General features: G+C 43.3%; 1 protein-coding gene across 2 annotated transcripts in view; it reads right to left on the bottom strand.

Moving 5' to 3' along the window:
• The window catches only part of LOC144790905 (dehydrogenase/reductase SDR family member 4-like), a 118,010-nt gene that overhangs the window by 79,227 nt on the left and 15,804 nt on the right, over nt 1-22,979 (bottom strand). For both annotated transcript variants that reach the window (XM_078665546.1, XM_078665547.1), the window contains exon 3: nt 18,915-19,092. In XM_078665546.1, the coding sequence (XP_078521672.1) occupies nt 18,915-19,092 (178 nt within the window). The remainder of the gene's footprint in view (nt 1-18,914; nt 19,093-22,979) is intronic.

Here is a 22,979-nt window from a genome sequence, read left to right as displayed (position 1 = left end):
AGAGGTGCCTGTCTAGATACAAACCTTAACATGCAAAATACATGGCATCACTCTGCAGGTGACCTCCCTGGCTGCCATTCAGTAAAGCAATTTCCCAGACGTATCCCCAAATTTGAATACACTAAAAATCGAGGCCCTCCAACACTGTCAGGCCTCCTCAAGAGAGAGAAAGCTTTTCTCATTGTCTCCAGGGCTACTCAAGGTCTAGAGTACTGGCCAACTGGCTCTGGAGGTTGACTGAGCCTCCAGGGCTTTAATCTGGGCAAGCTTACATTTCTCCTGAGTAGAGCTTAACCGCCTAGCATTGCCACGGATTGTGGGTTTGCCAGACAACCAATGGGTTCAGGGTGACTGGACTGTGCCCTGACTTTCCTTGAAATACGTCTGCAGCGCAGCCACCATGTGTGGCAAGCACTACTGGTCCATCAAATACCATGCATTAAGGCTCCAAATAGGACGAGACCCAATAACGAGGAGCCCAGATGAACCATTAATGGGGCATTATAGGAGATGCCCTACAGGAGAATCACTCTATCGGTTAACTGAAAGATGTCCACGTGGGCCTTAAAAGAAAATCAATATGGTGCCAGGTGCGGTAGGCCGATGAAGTATGAGTGTAAATATGGTCATAGGAGTGATAGGTCCTCCTCACGTCACAAAGCCCCAGAAAATCCATCCAAGCAGCAAGTGTTAAAAAATGCTAGAAATGACCATGCCCCAAGGGTCACTCCCCAGCTCAGGGGCCATATTAAAGTCTCCACCCACTACCATGGTGCTCTGAGGCAATGCCAGGAACAGGGAAGCTAGTACATCTAGTGTATGAGGGAGAAGCAGCTGTTGGACGTGCACAGGAATGAAGGTACAGTGTCTGCCTTCCAGCATGCACTTCACCCCAATGTATCAGCCCAGAGATCAGTATGGATATTGGTCGCTGCAAGCGGGAATCCCTTAAACAAGAGGATAATCACCCCATGTGAGCCCCAGGAGAAGCCAGAAGGATACACCCTATTATATCCTTGATGGCGGAGGAAAGGATAATGTGCCCCAAGTAAATGGGTTTCCTTGAACATAGAGACCGCCAGCCGAAGCCTCTTAGCACAGTGAAGAACAGCAGTTTGATTAATGCAGCGCAGCAGGCCATTCACATTCCAGGACTTCATCTCAAGTGACGCCGATTCCTGGTAGTTAGAAGTTTTATGGTACAATTCAATGCTAGAGTTGATGTTGGCTGCTTAAGTTTCTATAAATTGTATTAATTATAAGTGAGTTTTTTATTGTAATTAAGAGGTGTGGTGTTTTTGGTAATAATGTTTCTTTCATGGATAATATTTTAGCCAAAGAAAAAATATTTAAAGAAAGGAATGTCAAGAATTGTTTTAGCAAATGTTCTTAGTATTTGTAAATGATGTGTGTTATTTATGTCGTGGTGTTGTGCCACTTTCATCTATGTACAATTAAAGAATTTTTTTTTGATAACTGTTCAAAATGTGTCCTTTCTGCAGAGTCACTTCAGATTTTTTTGCCTTTTTGCTGAGCCAATTTTTTGCAGGTCTGTAGAGCTCTGTGTATGTTACCCCTGCTAATCAGCGATAAGCTTCGTATGCCCCTCCTTTCAATATGGTAAAAGTGGTATATATCTGATTGGTTTAAAAAATAATAATCCTGTAAGTCCCTAGTATGTGGTACAAAACGGACACAGGGCTAAGGTATTAAAGCTATCAGTGGACTGCAATACTCGTTCAGCCTAAGTAGGCCTTATTTTCCAGAAGACAGGGTGCATGGTATGTGAAAGTAGGACATTTAAAATATTAATGGTAACAAAATCCTTACAGTGACTTGCACATCAAAGCTATTTTTCACTTTAGTAAGGCAGGCTGTCCAATAGGAAAACACTGGAATTCAATATTAAATATAATACTAATTCTGTATCTTTCGAATGGGAATAGCTAGAAAAGTGGGGAGAAAAGCAAAGGAATTAAAAGGAGAGAAGAGCCATTAGTGAGAAAACAGTAAAAGATAAATACATGTGGAAAGACAAGAGAAAAGAGGAAGAACCAGATATAGAGGTAAAAGAGGGAATACGAAAGCATAGAAAAAGATAAGATAATAGGAAAACCATAGAAAAAAGAAGTACAAGGAACAAAAGCAGTAAAAAGAAACTTAGCATAATGGTCCATTTTAGAAAGCCCGCACGAGAAGGAATGCCAAGAGGAAAGAGTAAATCCAGTAAAATTGATGCATCAGAGTGTGGCAGAGGATCTAAACAGAAAACTATGCAAGAACCCAGTGAACTTGGCAAAAATACGTACAGGATAAGAAATCACTATGAAGGGGAAAGATGCTAGGGAAACATGCTAGGGAAAGACTTGCCTTTGAGCCTGATTTATATTGTAGTGGAGAGGGAACTCCATCACAATGCAATGCAGGTCCTTCCACACCAAGAATATGGTCTGCCCGTCCAAGTCAAATATGGACAGACCATATTTTAACAACAGCAGAGACTAATCCCTCTCCACCCCGGTCAAATTCCTCCAACAGAGAAGGGCCGTTGAAGGTTTAGTTATATGTCCATCTGCCTAATTTAGATGGGCAGGCTTATAGGAAAAACCAGGTGGTAAATGGCATTGAAAAGTGCACACTGCCCCCTTGCCATGGGAGGAAACTCCTATGGCAAGCTGGACATTGTTTACTATGATTTTCGAAAAGAAAATCACGCTTTTGGATTTATTTAATTAACATTTTTATTTATATAAAGAACAAATGTTATTTTGAAGCACAGCTCCATCATGCCTGATGGAGCCATCGAAAAAAGTTATAATTCATTGGCATGTCCCGTCTTAATTTAGTGGGCAGAAACCCTGTTGGGGCAACAAAATAATTTTCACTGTCCCCCTGGCAGAGGCTGGGCTGACCACCGAATTATAAATCAGGCCCTTAGTTTCAACAAATGATCTCAATGAATACAGAGACTGAGTCAGCTAGATTCAGATCCTACTGCTTCAAATTCCATATCTCCGAAGGCAGACAGCATAACAAACTAAGCACTAGAAACTAGATGCACAAAAGAATCAAATGGTAATCCTCAAAATCATTAGACTGCAGCTGAACAAACACCCTTTGAGACCAGAGAGTTATATTCCATGAAGGAGGGGCAGATATTACTAGTAGAGTCATAGTTAAAGGAGACACTATGGCCACCGTTGTATCAGACTCACATGAGCGCAGAATGCACATTTAAATACCAAAATTTTGTAGCACTCAATTCATAATCCAGATGACAATCCAAAGGATAATAGTCAATTTCAATTTCAAAAGCTTTATTCGACAGCATGTCATAAAAGCAAAATTATACTTCCTCTTACAATTAATAGACATAAACGTTATAAATACTAACCAAAATAAAAAATACAATGTTAAAAAGTTATTAAATCTTGAAGCTGTCATTTACAGGTTAACTCCTTCCATGCTCATGCACACTGGAGCTGTGCTCATGACGAGCTGACCTTGTCATGAACAATGGGAAATCAGGGAATGCAGCACAGGAGGAGAATATCTCTAGCAGCCAAGGTGTTAAAAACAGATGTTCTAAAAGATAATTTTTTCTTTAAAAAACTAATGTATACAAAAATATGATAAATCATCTTATTGAGAGTCTTTAGAAAAAGTCATTAGCTAGAATCAAGATATTTTAAAGTGCGGGTGCGAATGATCCAGGCCCACCTTAAGAATTTGGCAACTGCAATCGCTAGGCAAGGTGAACAATCAGTCTCCAATATCCGTAAGGCCTCAATATATCTCCGGGTGCCCATATTAATACATATTGGTTTTAGCCATCTGCTACGAGGGCATATATAGAGGGGACATATAAACAGTATATGGGATACATTCTCAATCAGATTTTTACAAATATAGCATTTGTCATCCCAATTTGCCGACCACTTACAACTGAAGGCTTTTACAGGTAAAATTCCAGCTCTAAGCTGGAAAAACAGCTTTCGGTCAAGCAGACTCTCTATAATATCCCAGTAGGCTTCACAGTGTGGGCGAGATTTAAAATCAAGGAACCGTCCTGTTAAATTAGTGTTTGTACAGGTACTATGGGTGGACATCCAAATCATTTCCCAATACATTTTTTTCAAAGTTGGTTTTGACGGGAAGCTTGGGACGTCTACATCTACCCATAGATGATCAAGCTCCAACTTTGTTAGTAAGCCCCTTATCTCTTTAAGCCATCGGATATGATGAAAACGGTCAGCCCTAATAATATCCTTTAGTGCAAGGGCGTAATGTGCTAGTTCTGGGGTTGTCCAGATACGCCTCCAGTACAATAGGGGCCGTAACCGTGCTATATCCTCAACTTTTTTCCTGCCGAGATCGTATAAAAGCGGAATGGTAGGAGTACTTTGGGGTACCCCCACTAGACAACGTAGGAATTTATTCCCTGCCGTTGTCAGTTGGGTTAGATTGTTAAACCCCCAAAGTTAATAACCATACAAAGAGGCACTTATGACCTTCATATTATAAATCTCTAGGGCAGGTGTCATTGGCTTTGTAAAGGAAGCTTTGTGTTTCGTGACTAAGGCACCCGCTAGCTGATGGAATTTTAGAACAGCCATGTCAATATGGCTTTTCCAGCCCATATTGCTCTGGGGAGATATTCCCAGGTACGTAAATGCCTCTACCTGTTCTAGTGGAGTTCCATTGAAACTTATTGTACCTTTGATGGTTTTCTGCTGACTCAGGCACATGAACTTGGTTTTTGAGGTGTTTATCTCAAGTCCACGGAGTTGGCAAAATTCTCCGAACGCGTTTACAGCCTTCTGGAGCCCACTCAGGGTCCTGGAGATTATCAACGTATCGTCCGCGAACATGAGGACAGGTACGCGTTGCCCAGCCAAAATCGGGGCGCCGGTGGGGGAACGGTTAAGATAGTCCACAATACCGTTGATGTATAATGAAAACAGCGTGGGCGCCAATACACACCCCTGCCGAACACCACGCTCGACAGGAAATGAGTCGGTCACCTCACCCTGCTTCCCCCATCTGATTCTGGCGTAGTTGTTCTCATGCAGGCGGACGAGAAGGGTCAATAGTTCCGGAGATATCCCTGACTCAGCGAGAACCCTCCAAAGTTTGGAACGGGGGACTAAATCGAAAGCCGATTTTAGGTCAACGAAGACCGCATAAAGGGTCCCCTTGGTCAAGGCCACATTCCTCCAGTAGAGTGCAATAAAATAAAAAACCTGGTCAATTGAGCTAGTGCATGGCCGAAAACCGGCTTGATATGGGGACAAAGTGTTCATCTATCCATTGTTGCAGTTTATTTTGTACTAAACGACCCATACGTTTTTGGGCTGAGTCTATAAGACTGATGGGTCTATAGTTACTGGGTAGGGATTTGTCACCCTTTTTAAAAACCGGTATTATTTCGGCGCCTTTCCATGAAGGTGGGATTGGCGCACCCCTAGCCACCGAGTTAGCTAGACACTCAAAATACCTACACCAAGATGATCTATTGCTTAAAAACACGTCAGCAGGAATACCATCTATACCTGGGGCTCTACCCCCAGTCACGCAATCTAGCGCTATGCTAACGTCCTTAGCTGTAAAAAACTGATTCTGGTAAAAAATAGTTAGGGGAAGTGGGCAGTCCACTTCAGTAGAGGTTTGTGCGTATTGTGGTCTAAAGAAATCTACCCACTCTTGTTTCGCAACATTATTTTGGGGGGCCTCAGCTACGCCACCTCTGTTCCATTTCACAATGGCTCAGAATTGTTTTGAATCCCTTGCTCCACAGGCCTGTTTCAAGTCACGCCGTTGATCCTCATCCCACTGTTTCTTAGCTGCCTTCTGGGCGAGCCTATAAATCTCCCTTGCCTTCTTTACTTCTATGGGGTTCTTGCTCCTTATTTCTGTGCACAGGTTTTGGCAGGCCACTTTGCATGCATTGCTATACCACTTCACCTTCGGAGGTTTAATATTTCCCTTATCTCATTTTATGGTTTTACTAAAAAATAGTTGAAGTTTTGCAAATAAGTGGTTATGTACCTCAGACATTATTTGGGGAAAGTCTAGCTTGTCAGTGTGAGTATTTAGATTAGCCACTTCTTCAATAACCATATTTTTAAGGGCCTCCAGTTTCTCAGGCTTCTCTAAGAAGCTACCCCATTTGATATGGCGCATATTATTGGAAGCGACTATATCCAAGGTGACCTTCCCACACCCCAAATTCATTTCTTTGGTACCCGTCTATGCTTGGTACTCCATGCAGAGTGGATTGAGGTCGCTTTCCATCCTAGTTTTAACAGACATGTCTATCAGACTGTGCCACCCCCTTATATCCACCAGGAAGTAATCTATGTGACTAGAATACCTTCCATTATCAAAGGTATTTTTCCCCATGCGATCAGACAAGGTACGGCCATTTGCTGCTCTAAGCCCTCTAACTAAACATAGGGCCTTTAGCTGTATTGCTACAGCTGACCATCTTTTTACAACAGGTAGTTCGAGCTGGTGGACACCCCATTTACAGTCCTCCTCTACAGCGAAAAACTGATCCTCTTGGCCTAGAGGTTCAAAAGTGGTGTTGAAGTCTCCACCCACTATGATAGACACCTGTGTTGGAAGTACCTCGAGCTGCTGGTCAAGAGCTGAGATTACCTCAGATGTTTGCCTCCCTCCTGTTCCCCTCGCATAAATGTTAAATATGGCCACCTTTTGACCGTTTTCCCATGTAATATTAACTGCTAGGATATTATTCGACGGGGGACTAGTTTGGTGTACCTTACAACATAGGGCTTGTCGGACCCAGATGATCAGGCCCCCAGCTGGCCGACCTTGGGATTTTTTTGTTGCTAACACATGGAAGTTAAGGTACCCCACACGATAAACAGGAGCCATAGACCAGGTTTCCTGAAAAAGGATGACGTTGTGCTGGTCAACAAAACTACACCGTTCAGGGGAAGAAATTTTGTTGTCAATACCGGCCAGATTCCAAGAAAGAAAAGCAACCCTTGACAGAGTACTTGATGGATCCCTCGGGTTTTCAGAAGCTATACTTGCGACCCCGATCACTAGTTGATGTCCAGTGACCGTAGGTGCAAGGCAGTTGTTCTCTAAGTAGGTCCGAGCTGGTTAGTTGGCCAAGGTTCCTGCTCTCCATGCACTTCCCAATGGAGTGTGATCTTTCCTTTAAGCTTGTATGTAGTATAGGGTCCAAGTTAATTTGTGGCTCACTCCTACCCTTGGGACAGTGTTTACTGCCAATCTCGCTAGTCACCATAGTTCTAGATCTTACGCTCCTCAAGAGTCAATCACATTCGTTCAGATCGGACAGGGCCCCAAACCGATTTTCCAAACTGATACCACCATCTCTGGTTTGGACATCCCTCCCCTCTGTTCGCATCACAGCGGCACGTTTCGACCGTAATCTACTATGGTTCACTACACTCCATCTTCTACTGTAGAAGAAATAAAGGGTTAATGGGATCATATCAGAGTCCCTACGTTGCGGGGGGAACAAGTTTGCCAATATATTTGGAAGTACATCAGGACTAGAAAAGTTCAAGGCTATACAGTCACCCTTGACTTTTTTTGGGTAATCCCCAAGCCATGCTACCCTCCTAGCCATAATAATTTCCCCTGCCAACTGCTGTTTTCCCCATGGTGATATCTTCATGTTTTTCGTCAGCCAGTGGAGTGCTTTATCAATTAAAGAAGTTGTTGTCTCTACCTGCCCAGATGTTAAAGAAGGAGCATTTGCCAGGACCAAAACTAAAGGAGAAGCTTCAACTACAAATTGAAACGAGTCACGCTCTTTACGTGCTTCTTTATGTATTATTGGGGGGACCTTTGTAACTACAGTTTGACCCTCCTCACCTGCTGGTTCCTGGGTGGGCGGGGGTTGCTGAACTACATTCCCACTTTCTCTCTCCCCTCCTCCAGGGTGAGCCTCTTAATTTTCACACCCCTTTACCACCGGTGCTGATAAGCCATCTAGTTCTTCCAGAGTCTTGTTGAGGAGGGTACCCAGTCTATTGACCTCTGCAGTGAGCTGGTCGACTTTAGCCACAAGGGGTTTTACAATACCCTTGATCTTAAAGTCGAGAATGCTCACTAGTTTTTTAATTTGGTCATCCTCCAGATTCTCGATAACCCCCTTCCCTAGAATAGCCTCATCAGTATCGTGGGTTTTGGGTGGGGAAGCTAATCTTCTTCTGGCTCATCGCGATCCCCTACGTTTAGACTGCACTTTCCTGCATGCTCTGACTGGTCTAGGCTTAGGAGTCGGTTGATTATGTTCCCTAATATCCATCGATAAATCTAAATCAATAGTAGGCGCAGCATTTAACTCAGGGGAATCACTAACAGATAAATCAGGATTCACAATAACGCTGCTAACTTCCGGTGCCATTAAATCAGGTGAGGGTTGCGCATTGGGCAGGGTGAGGGATGTAGGAGATATAGGGGAACAGCTTAGCCCTAATGACTGCCGTCGCTCACTGTTGATTTTGCTCACTACCTTCACCAGATAATTGTCCAAGGTATTTAGCACTAAGGAGCCCTTTTGATTAGACATGGCCAGAAAAATGACAAAGATAGTGCAGTCAAGAATTAGCGTTACCTCGGTACCCAAGATAGAACACAGTGCCTTATACAGATGCTTAATAGGTATTTAAATTTAAGTCTCACTGTTTAGAGACTCAAAGGTCCTCCACAAAAGGGTCAAGGTCCCTGGCCCAGCCCAGTCTGTCCTGTCCCGGACTGTCACAGACTGTCCGCCCTTAGTCCGGGCTTCGTCCGGCGCGGGGGCTGACTGCAGTTAAGTTAAGTGCGCCTCCAGGCGCGGAAATGTCATGTGCTTCCGCCGCTAAGGATCCTGGGAGTGGTAGTCCCCTTCCCCTTCCTCCGCTCGGCGGCCGCGATGAATGGAACAGCGGCGGCGGGAGGGGGGAGCAAGAAGACCAGCAAGCACAGTGGAGGGTAGGTGAGTTTGGCAGCTTTCCCGCAAAAAGTTTTGTTCAATTTGCCCGCTCTGCCGGGGCTGACTGCAGTTCAGTGCGCCTCCAGGCGTGGAAATGTCGTGTGCTTCCGCCGCTAAGGATCCTGGGAGTGGCAGTCCCCTTCCCCTTCCTCCGCTCGGCGGCCGCGATGAATGGAACTGCGGCGGCGGGAGGGGGGAGCAAGAAGACCAGCAAGCACAGTGGAGGGCAGGTGAGTTTGGCAGCTTCCCCAAAAAAGTTTTGTTCAATTCGCCCGCTCTGCCGGGGCTGACTGCAGTTAAATGCGACTCCAGGCGCGGAAATGTCGTGTGCTTCCGCCGCTAAGGATCCTGGGAATGGTAGTCCCCTTCCCCTTCCTCCGCTCGGCGGCCGCGATGAATGGGGAGCAAGAAGACCAGCAAGCACAGTGGAGGGCAGGTGAGTTTGGCAGCTTTCCCCCAAAAAGTTTTGTTCAATTCGCCAAAGGATAATAGTATAAATTAGACATGTGAGAATATGATAGTATAAATGAGACAAATGAGAATAACATATTCCATCCTGTCTTGTATTTTGCAAATAGCCCACAATCGACTTCTGAAATGTGCTCAAGCTACAAACCCTGCTCCCCTTGACATAGCTGATATTGCTCCTTACCTGTACACTATCAGACGTGGGTCCCTTGCTCACTGTGCCACTGGATCCAAGCTAGCATAGCTGAAGAAGGGTGACATACCCTGAAATCGGTCAAAAGATGCTTGTTTCCGGTCCAGGGAGGACCTGGCTTGGCAGTTCGGTCTGGACTGTTCCCATGGGACACAGGGCCAAGACTGATTTGCATAAGGCTGGGTCCAAACTGGGGTGGCGTAGTGAGAAAAAGAACAATGAATTTAACCCAGATCTTTTGACTGGAGGAGAATGTTTCCATTGTCAGCATTCCGTCCATCATTTGTTTGCTGTAATACTTTTCGCCCTAAGTGGGATGGGTATGCCCAGACATGGGACCCTTGCTCACTGAGCCACTGGATCCAAGCTAGCCTGGCTGAAGAAGGGTGACATACCCTGAAACCAGTCCTAGGATGCTTGATTCCGGTCAAGGAAGGATCTGGCCTGGCGGTTCAGTCTGAACTGTTCCCATGGGGCACGGGGTCAAGACTGATTTGCATATGGCTGGAGTGGCATAGTGGGCAAAATAATGATGGATTTAACCCAGATCATTTGACTCGGGAGAATGTTTGCCTTGTCAGCGTTCCATCCATCATTTGTTTATTGTAACACTATCATCGCCCTTCATCTCTTCCTAGCTGTGACACATATGGTAAATTAGACAAACAAAGAGAGAACAGATTCTGTTTGAAAGGCTATGAAAGCCATCCTATGTGCCTAAAGAAGGAATTGAAAATGCTGCAGAAACCACAAGAGTACCAGTGATAAGACAGACAACGTCATCATTAAATGAATTGCAGAACTGCTGCATGAATGGGTTGTTGGGAAAGACAAAGTTCTATTTCTGAAGGGTCTGATCATTGATGGTGCCTGATGAGTACATTCCTGCCCTCTAAGAAAGGTTATTATCAACACACAATTTTTTGTTCACTTTTGATCTGATCAAAGAGAAAACCCCATCCCGGTATGGAGACCTATTACCATCACTTCATCTAGTCTTTAACACTTCTTAGAGTTACAAAGAGATGATATCTGAAAGACAGATTTCAAGAAGGAAGAATTTTGGCTGCACTGATTAATAGGGCAGAAGTATTATGGAATGGAGCTTTTCATGAGGTCCAAGATGCCCAGAAATTCAAGCATCGAATTTTGAATATGTCACTTGTTATCAAGGTTGCATTTGAAAAATTATGACTTCATGGCTTTTTGATTGTTGTTTCTGATATATGTTCACTTCCAGATAGGATATAGGGTACTGGTATTTAGAGAGGGTATTTTTCCTCTTTAGCTGGAAGGGTGCAGTAGTCAGCAAAACATTACCTGCCTTCTCACATGTGAATTCCTAAACAACCACGAGGCAAGGGAAAAGCAAAGGGTGGTTATGGAGGGAGGATGTGTGCACACCTCAACCTCCAAAAACAAGAAAGGTGAGTGATAGGGAGTTAGTGGAAGGAGGGAGAGAACCTCGGCTGGGAAGGAACACAGCAGCATAGATGTTTTAAGGCATGGGGAAAGTGAACAATTGCCAATACCAGACCCTTTCAAGTACCCCCTGATTAAATAAGGGCTAAAAACAAGATTCCTGTAAGTCATAATAACCGGTGCACATGGAAAATGGCTTTTTTTTTAATCATTTTGCAGCTGAATGTGCTTAGCATAAATTGTGTGCATGTTTGACCTACCCAGCCTTAATCATCTCACTTTCAGGCAGTAGGTGAGAATTAAATTTCTCTCTTCTTACTTCGCATTACGCCTTCTGCTTTTCCCTTTCTCTCTATCTCAGCCAAACCTCACCTTTGTCTACCTAACCTCTTTCTCAATCTATATACCCAATAACCCTAAACCCACTTTTAACCCTAATGACCTTGCATATTCATCACTCTCTATCACTCTCTATACCTTCTTCTGTATCAATAACTCAAGCTCCTTCACTACTTCAACTTGCTGTCTCACTGCTCTTTTACTATCACATCTCTCTGCATCTCTCCTCCATTTACTTCACTACTCACACAAACCTGACTCTATTTTTACATTACCTCACTATATCTCTGTCCAGGTTTCTCTGCATTTCCTCTCTCTAATCCCTTTATATACCTCTCCACTCCCACACACTTCTTTACCATATTCTCCTTCTATTTCACATCTTCCTTAGTACCTCACCTCTCTCTACAACACCACTCTCTCACACTAACTAACCTCTCAAGTTCCCCTCACCATTACTTTACTACCGCACATTTCTACCATCTTTCTGCCTTTCTTTCATTCTTTCTTTCTTTCTTTATTTCCTTCTTTCTTTCTTTCTTTCTTTCTTTCTTTCTTTCTTTCTTTCTTTTTTCTTACTTTCTTTCTTTCTTCCCTTTTCTTCACTAAATTGCTTACTCCTGTTTGGCTTCTTCTGTTTCTCTACTTCTACCCATTCTTCTCTATCCTTATTTCTTTTTCTCTATCATCAACTTTTCTCTCCCACATTAACATATCTCTCTTTCTTCTCTATTTCAACTAATCCCATGTTACCTTAGCTATCTCTCGCTACCATTTTCTTTACAGATATCTCTACCCCATAACCCTTCCTCTATTTCACTGATAGATTCCTGCGTTATACTCCATCTTTAAAAAGTACATACCATTGGCCTGATTGTAGTTATTTGCAGTAGTCAGATTTAAATTCGTTTTCATGATACGACACATTAAAAAAGAACAACAACATTTCCTGTTAGTTTATCCGTAGCATAAGAGATCAGTGTTATAGGGTCTTCTGGTACATATGCGAGATATAGCAGTGATATGTGCACAAGGCAACACCTGCAGGGAATACTGGTTCTGGCTGGAATTTCCATTGCATCACTGTCCTGTTTGTCTCCCAGATTCAGTTAATAAGGTAGTGGTCATTTTATAAACACTGAGATTGACCATGTATGTAGAGAGACACTTCTTCCAGGATGGAGAGCATGATGGGATCACCATCAGTTTACACCAAAGAGACCTTAAGTGAGATTCCTCCAAGGCTTAGCGAAGCATGGAGCTTCCACTGACTACTGCTGGGCAATGTTTGTCCTAAAACAAACACAATCTTGTTCTCTTGTGTCCGAGATGGCATGCAAGCTATTCCAGACACATAACAAATCTTGTGTCACATGTGTGAGGGCACCACCTTTGAAAATTGAGAATTAGGTTTATTCATTATTGATTGGATAGAACAAGGATAGTGCTTTAAAGATAGCAAAGTGAGGATGTTGAGGGATATGAGTTGTGCTAAAGTATAAATCCATACGGCAACGTTGGCTTATCCAACTTTTCAAAAATTCGGGGTTTAGACACCACAAAGAGGCGCTTAGAATACTCAAGAGTAACACTTCTACTCCTGTTGTATTCTCAGTTTCACGCTTCATTGATGCTATGTGGCCTAGGAGAAGATCCTTTTTATAAAATAATTTTTTACCTTCCAGAAACTATACATGAACTGTATACCTGTGTATTCTTAATGCTGTGCATTTCCTAAATTTTTATATTTTTATATACTTTATGTTAATCGGTCTGTGTTCTTTTTCTTAACCAGTGTAAATATTAGCAATGATATTGATTGTAAGTATGTATCTTTTATGGTCTACGACCGAAATAAAGATTATTTGACTGACTGACTGATAAACTTATTACAGTTCTTCCCTTCTGTTTTCACTGTCAAGTGAATGCTTAGTTGCATTCACCGCTGCCTTCAATGATAGATGCTCTCTGTGATGTTACCATGAGCACTAGATTTAAGTATCTAGTACATTTCTCTAAATACATATTTCATATCTAGTAGTCCTTGATAGTGTAACTCATTTTGCGAACAGTTGTTTTGACCACCACAGCCTCACTTGGTTTGCCAGAGGTGAAAAGGGGCATGTTGCAGTTCTGCAATAAACCTGAACTACATTTCTCATACATAGCACATTGAACTCAATGCTTGTGTTATGGGCCTTGGGTTCCAAACCTGTAGTCATAGGGTATAGACCTAAGAATCATAACATGGTGCTTTAACGTTGGCTCGAATTGTCTGGACGTTTTAGTATGTGTGGTTAAATCCTCAAGAAGGACAATTATTGCTCTTACAAATGGATGTCTGGTCTAGTATAGGTTACCTCTTACAGTAAATGGGGAACCCCATTTACTGTAGGTTTATCAAGCACTTGATATATAAACAGTTATTTACCATTTTGGTTTCTGAATTTTTGAATTTGATGATTTTTTAGTCTGCTTGTTAAGAATGGTGCAAGTAGCTTTGATTGTAATAGAAGTTATTTCAGGACACACACGCCTCACTCCGTGTTCCTAACATGAAGAGAGAGGTAAATGCACAAGCTGCATAACTTTTAGATTTTAAAATACTTTACTGATGGATAGAGTTTTAATTCTAAAGACCCCAACACCGGGAACTTACACATACAGACCTGCACTGGTTTTGGTTAATGATGTACTCTACTGGGACCATGAACTCCCTCTGAGACATCAAGAACACCAGATATGATTTGGTGATAAAATACCCCATTCTCTAAATACATATTACATATCTAGTAGTCCTTGATAGTGTAACTCATTTTGCGAACAGTTGTTTTGACCACCACTGCCTCACTTGGTTTGCCAGAGGTGAAAAGGGCCATGTTGCAGTTCTGCAATAACCCTGAACTACATTTCTCATACATAGCACATTGAACTCAATGCTTGTGTTATGGGCCTTGGGTTCCAAACCTATAGTCATAGGGTATAGACCTAAGAATCATAACATGGTGCTTTAACGTTGGCTCGGATTGTCTGGACTTTTTAGTATTTGTGGTTAAATCCTCAAGAAGGACAATTATTGCTCTTAAAAATGGATGTCTGGTCTAGTATAGGTTACCTCTTACAGTAAATGGGGAACCCTTATTTACTGTAGGTTTATCAAGCACTTGATATATAAACAGTTATTCATCATTTTGGTTTCTGAATTTTTGAATTTGATGATTTTTTAGTCTGCTTGCTAAGAATGGTGCAAGTAGCTTTGATTGTAATAGAAGTTATTTTAGGACACACACACCTCACTCTGTGTTCCTAACATGAAGAGAGAGGTAAATGCACAAGCTGCATAACTTTTTGATTTTAAAATACTTTACTGATGGATAGAGTTTTAATTCTAAAGACCCCAACACCGGGAACTTACACATACAGACCTGCACCAGTTGTGGTCAATTATGTACTCTACTGGGACTGTGAACTCCCTCTGAGAAATCAAGAACACCAGATATGATTTGGTGATGAAATAGCCCATTCATCCCTGAATGTTAGAAGGGGTTCCCTGATTTATTAACTAAGTATTGTCTACAAAAAAACCTTTAGAGGACTAATTCCTCCCAGATCTAAGTAACATGTGCACGCTACAATCATGACACAGAACTCATAATTACCTCACTTTCAAGGGATGTTCCTGCGGCAATAGGGACATCTTATTTACAAGGCGGTGTTAAGCCACTTAATGTGTCTTAACACCACCTTGAAAATAAGGCCCCCTTTCATGCTATACTTAGCGTGAAAGGGGTGGGCAATAGGTGTTGCGGTGGGCGTTCCGCCATAAAACTCATTGATTTTGACGCTGACTCCTATTTACAAGGGTGACTTAAATAGGTGCCAGTGCCAAAATTAAGACCATGTTTTAACACGCCGAAATAAGGGCAAATGCTTTATTTCTCCTCATTTTTGCTGTTTCTATGTGTGCTGCATTGTGACAAAATTGACAAAAAATATTGTTTATGTGCAGGAAGGTGTCCCGTTTTGCTTGCACTAAAAAATGGAGGAGTATCTCACATGAATGTCCATCCCAAAACGCTATGTTACATAACAAATAACATAAATAATAAAGTGATTTTTCTAAACACCTGACAAGGGTGGACAGGATAGTCACATTCATAACCACACACAGCTGCAAACTTACCTATTAAAAATGCAAAGTTGCACATTTTAAAATAATGTATTTTGGCTGCAAATGATCTTGCCAGTATGGGCTGACTGACACCACATTTCCTGCAGAAATGGGCCCCTCACAAAATTGTAATATGTTAAGAAAATATGATTCCTTATTCCTTTGAGCTTGATTGTGATATAATGTGAAGTGAGTTAGAATTTCAAAATGAGTTGATTGCTCTCACGCTTTCGGAAAAAATGTGCACAAAAATGCACACGATTATCTCACATGAACTGAAAACAGGCATGTTAGACAAAACAAACCAAGCAGTAGGGTTTCTTTCTCAGGAATGTAAGTTAAATGCAAAATGTTTATAATGAAGATCACATAAAGTCCATTTCTAAGTGGATGTATTCACAGCTGAAAGTACTCTTCACTCCCACAAGCTGTTTAATATAACTACCTCACCTTACAGAAAGAAAGCAAGAATGTTTGTTGCACATTTAAAAATGATAATCTTCATCAATTATATTGAACTCTCAAAATGTTACCAGTTACACAGAGCATGTTTCATGGATACGGCTCTACACAGCTGGTGCTTGTCACAACTCCACAGCTACAGCTGGTGCTTGTCACAACTCCACAGCTCACTGCTGGGACCGGATACACAGTTTACCTGTATTGTATATTTTTAAATTAGCCTTTTGGCAGTGATGCTGTTTGGGGGGAGGGGGGCTGTCTGCCCAGGGCCTCACTTTTTTGGGGGGCGGCGGCAAGCGCAAGGTAAGTTTTCTTTTTCTGTCACCCCCCCCCCCCTTACCTGCACCAGCCCTCATTGGGCGGCACACACTAGGACCCCCCCCCCGGGAAGTAAAAGGTGTAGCTACAGCCCTGCACTTTGGAGTGCTAACACACACACTAAAGTTTTAGGTGATTCCTCTGCTCAAACAGTGCCTGTTCCTTTAACTTTGAAAAGGAAAACCTTTTCAGTACCCACACTAGAAAGTGTAAGATGCAGCCTTTACTGACATAGATTAAAATGTACATTGAATACATTGGAACCTAAAGTGATTCATAGATTCAGAAGTGAAGTCAATAAAACAATAAAATATTCTGGGGAAGGGGGATGTCTTTCAGAGGCAAGCTTCCATTGAACCAAAAAAGTGAAAAAAATGTGATTTAAAGGATCTCAGTGGCAAAACTTTGCTGCAAAAGCAGATGATAGCTTTCTAAGGAATCTGCTGTGACTTAATTCCAAGCCAAGATCAGCACAGATATTTTAGCAGTGATTTAACCAACAATAAAATGAGAGGAGTCTGTGGACTACCCCTACATCCTCATTTCAGATAACACTTTTATGGTTTTCATACCAGGAGTAAATTCTTAAATGAGAAAGCTAGGTTAGATTGAATCAGGGCAGCTCATGGGGTTAATGCATGTACAAATGCTGGCTTACAATCTGCAGTCTCAAAGTTAAAGAAGCGAAACTGTTAGCTAAGATAGCCATCCTCAATAAAAGAAATTAGAGGAAATATAAATATGGGCAGTGATGTATGATTTTGTTGGTAAATGACACAATTATTTTTGAAACACCAGTACAGACTCCCCACGCTATTGTCATCCCCCTTTTGCAGGTGATCTTTCCATGATAAAGTCAGGGCCAATCACAGATGTAGACTAATGTTGTTTTATATTAGTTTCTGTTGATTCATGCCTCAGATTTATTTGGGTTGGGGCCACAAACAAATGCTGATATGCTTGAGTGGTCATAAACGACTTGAAGGGTATTAAAGCTAAAGGATCAGTTCATTATTCTTATTCAGACAATGATCCTGCATTCGCCCTAAAGGTTTACAGAGATACTATGTCTGCCCTGGGAGTTTACAACTGTCTCTACATCTTTCTCTCTTTAACATATGTCTGTCAACGTCCTTTTTTTCCTCCAAACCACATTTATATTTCTATCCTTTACCCTTCTCTCTACCCTTTTCTGTTCCCTTCCACCCTCTTTGCCTGACCCTTTTTTCTATATCTCTTCTCATTATGCTCTCTCTCACTCTCTCTCTTGCACTTCTTTCTTTTTCATCTAGTTTCTACCTGTCTGCCTCTAGTGCTTGAGGCATTTACCCTCTCTCTAATTCCCCTATTTACCTCTTGTTTACATTACCCTCTCTCTAGTTCATCTTCTACAGTGCTGTACTCCTCTGCCATTCTTTGCATTTCCTTCTCCCAATCTTATTTCAATCTCTGATAGAATAATGAAAATCCTCAGAGCAGCACTCTGATTTTTACTGTTGCTACAGGAACCCAAGTACCTAAGGGGGATTTGTGGCTTCAATACTCCGTCAATAAAACTATAATTTCAAGGGTTGGCACTTAATAAATGTAATAATTTAAACCAGTGTTTGTCAATGGGAGATATAGACCTTTCAGGAGTAATAATGACTTCAGGCGTTTTTCACTACCAGAACTTGCAAAACTCAAACCCACATGCCCTACTTACTGAATATACTGCACATGCCCTATGAGACTTTAGCACCGACTTTAACGGTGACTTATATGTATTAAGAAGGAAGATTTAGACCCGGAAAAAGGCTTATTTTGCAATGTCAAAATGGCAGTTCAAAACTGCCCTACAGGCAGTCAGGCAGGCCTGAGACATGTTCTAAAGTGCTACTTTATTGGGTGGCACAATGAGACCCACTAGTAGCATTAAATTTACATGTCCTTGGCACATGCATTAACGTATACTGGGGACTTATAGATAAATTAAATCTGACAAGTAGGCCTAGGCCAATTTCAGGAGATTTAAAGGCGAGGGCTCAGGCACTTTAGTACTAGGTAGCAGTGGTAAGGTTCATAGAGCTCTAATGCCAACAAAAAAGAACTCAGGAAAATACAGGAGAGGTGAAGGCAGACAGTTTGGGGGAATACACCACACACAGCATCAGGTGTAACAATTATAAATTATCCATCCTTCCACTTTCTGTCCTCAGTTCAAGTGGTACTGCCAAGAACCTGTTAATGTTCCTTTTCTGCTAAAGATTTTTTGAATTAAGTTGATCTTACACAACATGCAACTAAATTATCACCTTTTAAGGACAGATTATGAGACACATATATATTTTATTTACCTGTGTTGGCACCTTGCCTTTAAAATCTGTTGATTTCCTTTTCAAATTTATAAAATAGAGAGAAACTAAAAACTATATTTTAATGGTATTCTGCACTCGAGCCTAAAGAAATCATGTATGCAGAGGAACTGGCCAAGAACTCTGAATTTGTCTTCTCTGTAAAAGAAGGAACTATTCATGGTCTCCCTTGGGTTCTATTAAGTTTGTGTAGTTTCAACTCACCAAGTCCACAAGGTTCTTCCTGTGCTCTTTGTTTGTGACACTGCAGACAGTCCCTGACACGGACAGGTTCTCTGACTTGAGCTGTTTGATTGCTTTGTCCACGTTCTCCTGCTTCCGGCTGCTCAGGACCACGTGGGCCCCCTGTTGTGCCAGGCGGCGGGCGACAGCGAACCCAATCCTGCAAGAGAACAACAGGTAAACAAACTGTTAATAGTAGAGCAGAATTAGTTAGTGAAGCTCTTCTCTGCTAACCTTTCCTGTAGTTTCTTTATAGACGAAGGTGTTGCCAATCTTTGGGATATGAATAATGTCTATGGTATTGTCATGGTAATGTGTATTTGTCATCAATGTACAAATGTAAGAGAATGTATATACATTTTGTGCCTTGTGGAAATGTTAGTGTGGTGCAAACCAATGGATGTACTTCTCCAAGTTTTCTCCCCTGCAGGCAGAATTTTGGCTTAGTGTTTCTATTCCCAGTTTTTTGGCACGTGGAACCTGGACTTGACCTCTTGGTCACTGTGTGTCTATGCTAAATAACTTACTGAATTTATGTGTGGAGAAGTGAGAGACACACAAGGAGAAGTTAAATGTGAGATGACCTCAGAAAGTTGTTAGGCCAAAAGTATAACCCTTCAACCCTACGCCCTTCTGAATAGCTGGCAGCTTCCAAGAGGAGGGAGAACAAGCGATGAGGTGGAGCAAAGTTAACTAACCCTGATTTTAAGGAGTAAAGGGCTGGGGGAGGAGCCAAGCTCGCGTCCGAGATGGCCGCGTTTTAGCTCGGCTCCGTTCACTCTCCTGTCTGCAACAAATATCCTGTACTTTATCCTGCCCCGGGAAGTATTCCACGATGTGCAGTGGAACGACGATAACTCACAGGCACTTACCGTTTGCTCCGGTGATTCCTGGGTGTCACGGATCCTGAGTTACGCCCCTGTCTGCTTCGGGGCCTCCGGAGCGGCCGGGCCTGGCACTCCTTGGCGGCGCCCGGGCTGGACGGGGCGCGGTGGCCGGCCCTTGGTGGTGGTGTGGAGTCGGTCGGAGGGGCCGATGTGCTAATAGACCGATTGCGGCCTCCCGGGCCTGGTCCGGCGGTCCTGCGGCCTGGTGTTGGGGAGCTGACTTCCATGGACGGGGTTAACCGTACATCTGGCTCGTCTCCCCTTTGTTCTCCGGCCCGGCCATTTTGAGTTCCTCCGCCCGGACTCGGAGAACGGTGCCGGCGGCGTGTGGGGTGCCGACGCATCGCCTTCTTCTGGTGGCTCCTCTTCCTGCCCTGGTGGCACCTCCGCTGGTGGTTGCCGGTATCCTGTTTTGCCCCGCTGATATCCGGGCGGGGGTCGGTGTTCGCAGCGGCCCCGCCGGGCTTCTAAGATGGCGGCCGGCTCCGTGACTCTCGGCCTTGCGGGGACCGGCGATGCGGGTCCGCCGCGCGGCACGTTTGCTTAATACTGTAAAGGTGAGCCTACGCTTGGTGACATCCTCGCCGCCCTGCGCTCCTGGGGGGCACCCATGACCGCACCGACCGCTATCCTGGAGAGGGGTCCCTTTGTTGGGCCTGCCGGACCCCCCTCGGTTTGTGCGGCTTCATCTCTGTTGTGTGCTGCTGGAACTTTCCTTGGAGTCGTGGACCTGGAGGCTGCTGTTGGTGTGGATGTACGGGGGTCCGCTGCCCTTCTTCGTCCTGTGCCTCCTTCTATTCCGGAGGTTCCCCGGCTGGATCCCGTCTGGACCGACCTCGATGGGTCTCTTTTTCCTCTTTTGCCTCCCATGGCCGAACGAAGATCCTGTGACGGCGCCGCTGGACCGGCTTTCTCCGTATTCTCATCGGAACTTTGCCTGCTTTGCCTGAAGTGGTTACTGTACTTTCTGGATCATCCGGGTCGCGATCGCTATAACTTGAGTGTATTTTTGATTCGACTCCCTGTTATTCACCTCCGGTTCCATGTGATCTGGTTCCTGGTGCGTTGGACGACTACAGTTTGCGAAAAATGAGGACAGGGTTGAGCTGATCTTGCCTCTGTGGACTGTTATTTTGTGGTATGGTTGGGTGATCCGTACATAATTGTATGATTATGTTTGATACGTCTTTACGTTCCTGAAGCTTATCCGTGTGTTTACTATCTTCCCGTGGGCTCTGAGTATTTTCGGGCGGGGGGGTGGGAGCTGAAGGGGTTTTGATTATGTGGCTCCTCTCCCGCTGTTTCTCCCTGTTTTCCCTCCCCCCCCCCTTTTTAATCTAAGTGATTCTTTCTTTCTTATATTTCTCTATATTTCGGGTTCTAATTAGGGCGACAGGCACGCTGCTGGGGGGTAGGCCATAGCCTTCTGCAGGGGTGCAGGGTGGGCTGTGCGGGGTGGTGGGGGGGGTCTGTTTATTGTATCTTTCCCTGTTCCTCTTTTTGGTTCTATGGCTCTTATGTATCCCCTAATTTCGTGGCGCGGTGTTGGCGCGTAGCCCCCCGGGGTGTTTGTGCTGGCATGGCCCTTTTGGTATATCTGCTGTTACGGTTTACTATGCATTCATTTCTCCTGTTGCCACTAGTTCCATGTGCCGAATTAGTATTGGGTGCTTTGTTAGCCGAGGGGGGCGTGCGCTGACGCTGCGCCCTCACTTTCCCCCTTCCCTTTTTTGATGTCCTCTTCCTCCCTTTTTTTCCCTTTCCCCCCCCATTTTCTTTTCCTCCCTTGGGTTGTTGTAACGGAGGGCTTTTAGTTTTGTAAGCGTATTTTTCGCTGTTTTATTATTATGTGCCCTGGTAGTGGTGGGGGGGTGCTGAGCAGCGATTGTGATTGTTCTTGATGTGGGACTCACGTTCTGCCTTTGCCAAAATGTACTGTTCTTTTGGTCTTTTCCTGTATTCGAGACTTCGGCTTGCTCACGGCCCACCACGGCCCTCTGGACTTTACAGATTGTCATTATCCTGTGACACCCTTTTTTTCTATTATAAAATTAACCTACTTTTATCCTGTCCGTGTTGGCGGCTCAAGACTTGTTGCCTTTGCTTTTCATATGAGCTATTTAGAAATCCTGTTGTCTCTCCTGTATTGCCTCGTATGTCTCTTTATTGTGGTGGCCGGCCCGGTGGGTTGTAGGCCCGTATCTGTGAGCGCCTTCTGTACAATAAAGGTTTAAAAAAAAAAAAGAGTAAAGGGCTGATTTCAATGAGGAGTTCCAGGCAACTGCCTGGCTGCTAGAACTAAAGCAATAGACTTTTCTCAGAGAAAAAGTTGCCATGCAGTACATGACAACTTTAAAGTTTTAAATATCAAGAAAAGAAACAGAAGTATTCACAAAAAGAATACATGAAAGAGAAATGTTAAGTGCAACACACCACTAAAACTGTAACAATTAGTTATGGACAACAAGAGTTAAGCATTGGTGAAGACAACGTCAAAAGACAATTATAATAAACATGGGAACGCAAAAATCCATGTAAGTCAATGGGGTGTGGTGGCCAAGCTCAGGGCACCTACTAAAACCATCAGCAATATAGTATGGGTTGGACAGAGCCTAGAGTTGCAACCCAGTCAACAATTGTATCTTCAAAGTTCAGGGGCAATAACAAGTTGTACAGAAATGGTGGATATTAGACCTGTCAGTCTTAAAGTGGTCTTTCTCCACACGTTTTGCCTTCACCCCTTCTGTTTACTAATTTTGTTTGTTAGCCATGGAACTCTGTGCACTTTAACACTGCTAACCAGTGCAAAGGTAATTGTGCTCATTCCCTAAAACATCATAGGCTTACACATGATTGGCATATTTAATTTACCTAGAAGTCCCTAGTAAAGTGGTATGCCATATAACCAGTGCTGCTACATTAAAGGCTACTAATGGGTCTGAAGCACTTATGTGTCACCCATTTAAGTAGCCCCTTAAACATGCCTCAGGCCTGCCACTGAAGTTCCACTTGACAAAATAACCCTCTTGTGAGGAATAAGGCTTCCATTTTATTACAAATAAGTCACACTAAGGTAGGCCCTAGACAGTCCAGTTGACCGGATGTGTTGTAATTAAAAGGTTGAGTATGTGCTTTTATATTTTACATGTCCTGGTAGTCA

This window comes from Lissotriton helveticus, chromosome 11 (genome assembly GCF_964261635.1).
Source record: "Lissotriton helveticus chromosome 11, aLisHel1.1, whole genome shotgun sequence".
Classification (NCBI taxonomy): Eukaryota; Metazoa; Chordata; class Amphibia; order Caudata; family Salamandridae; genus Lissotriton; species Lissotriton helveticus.
The sequence above is the reverse complement of the archived record's forward strand: the minus strand, read 5'-3'. Positions and strand labels throughout refer to the sequence as shown.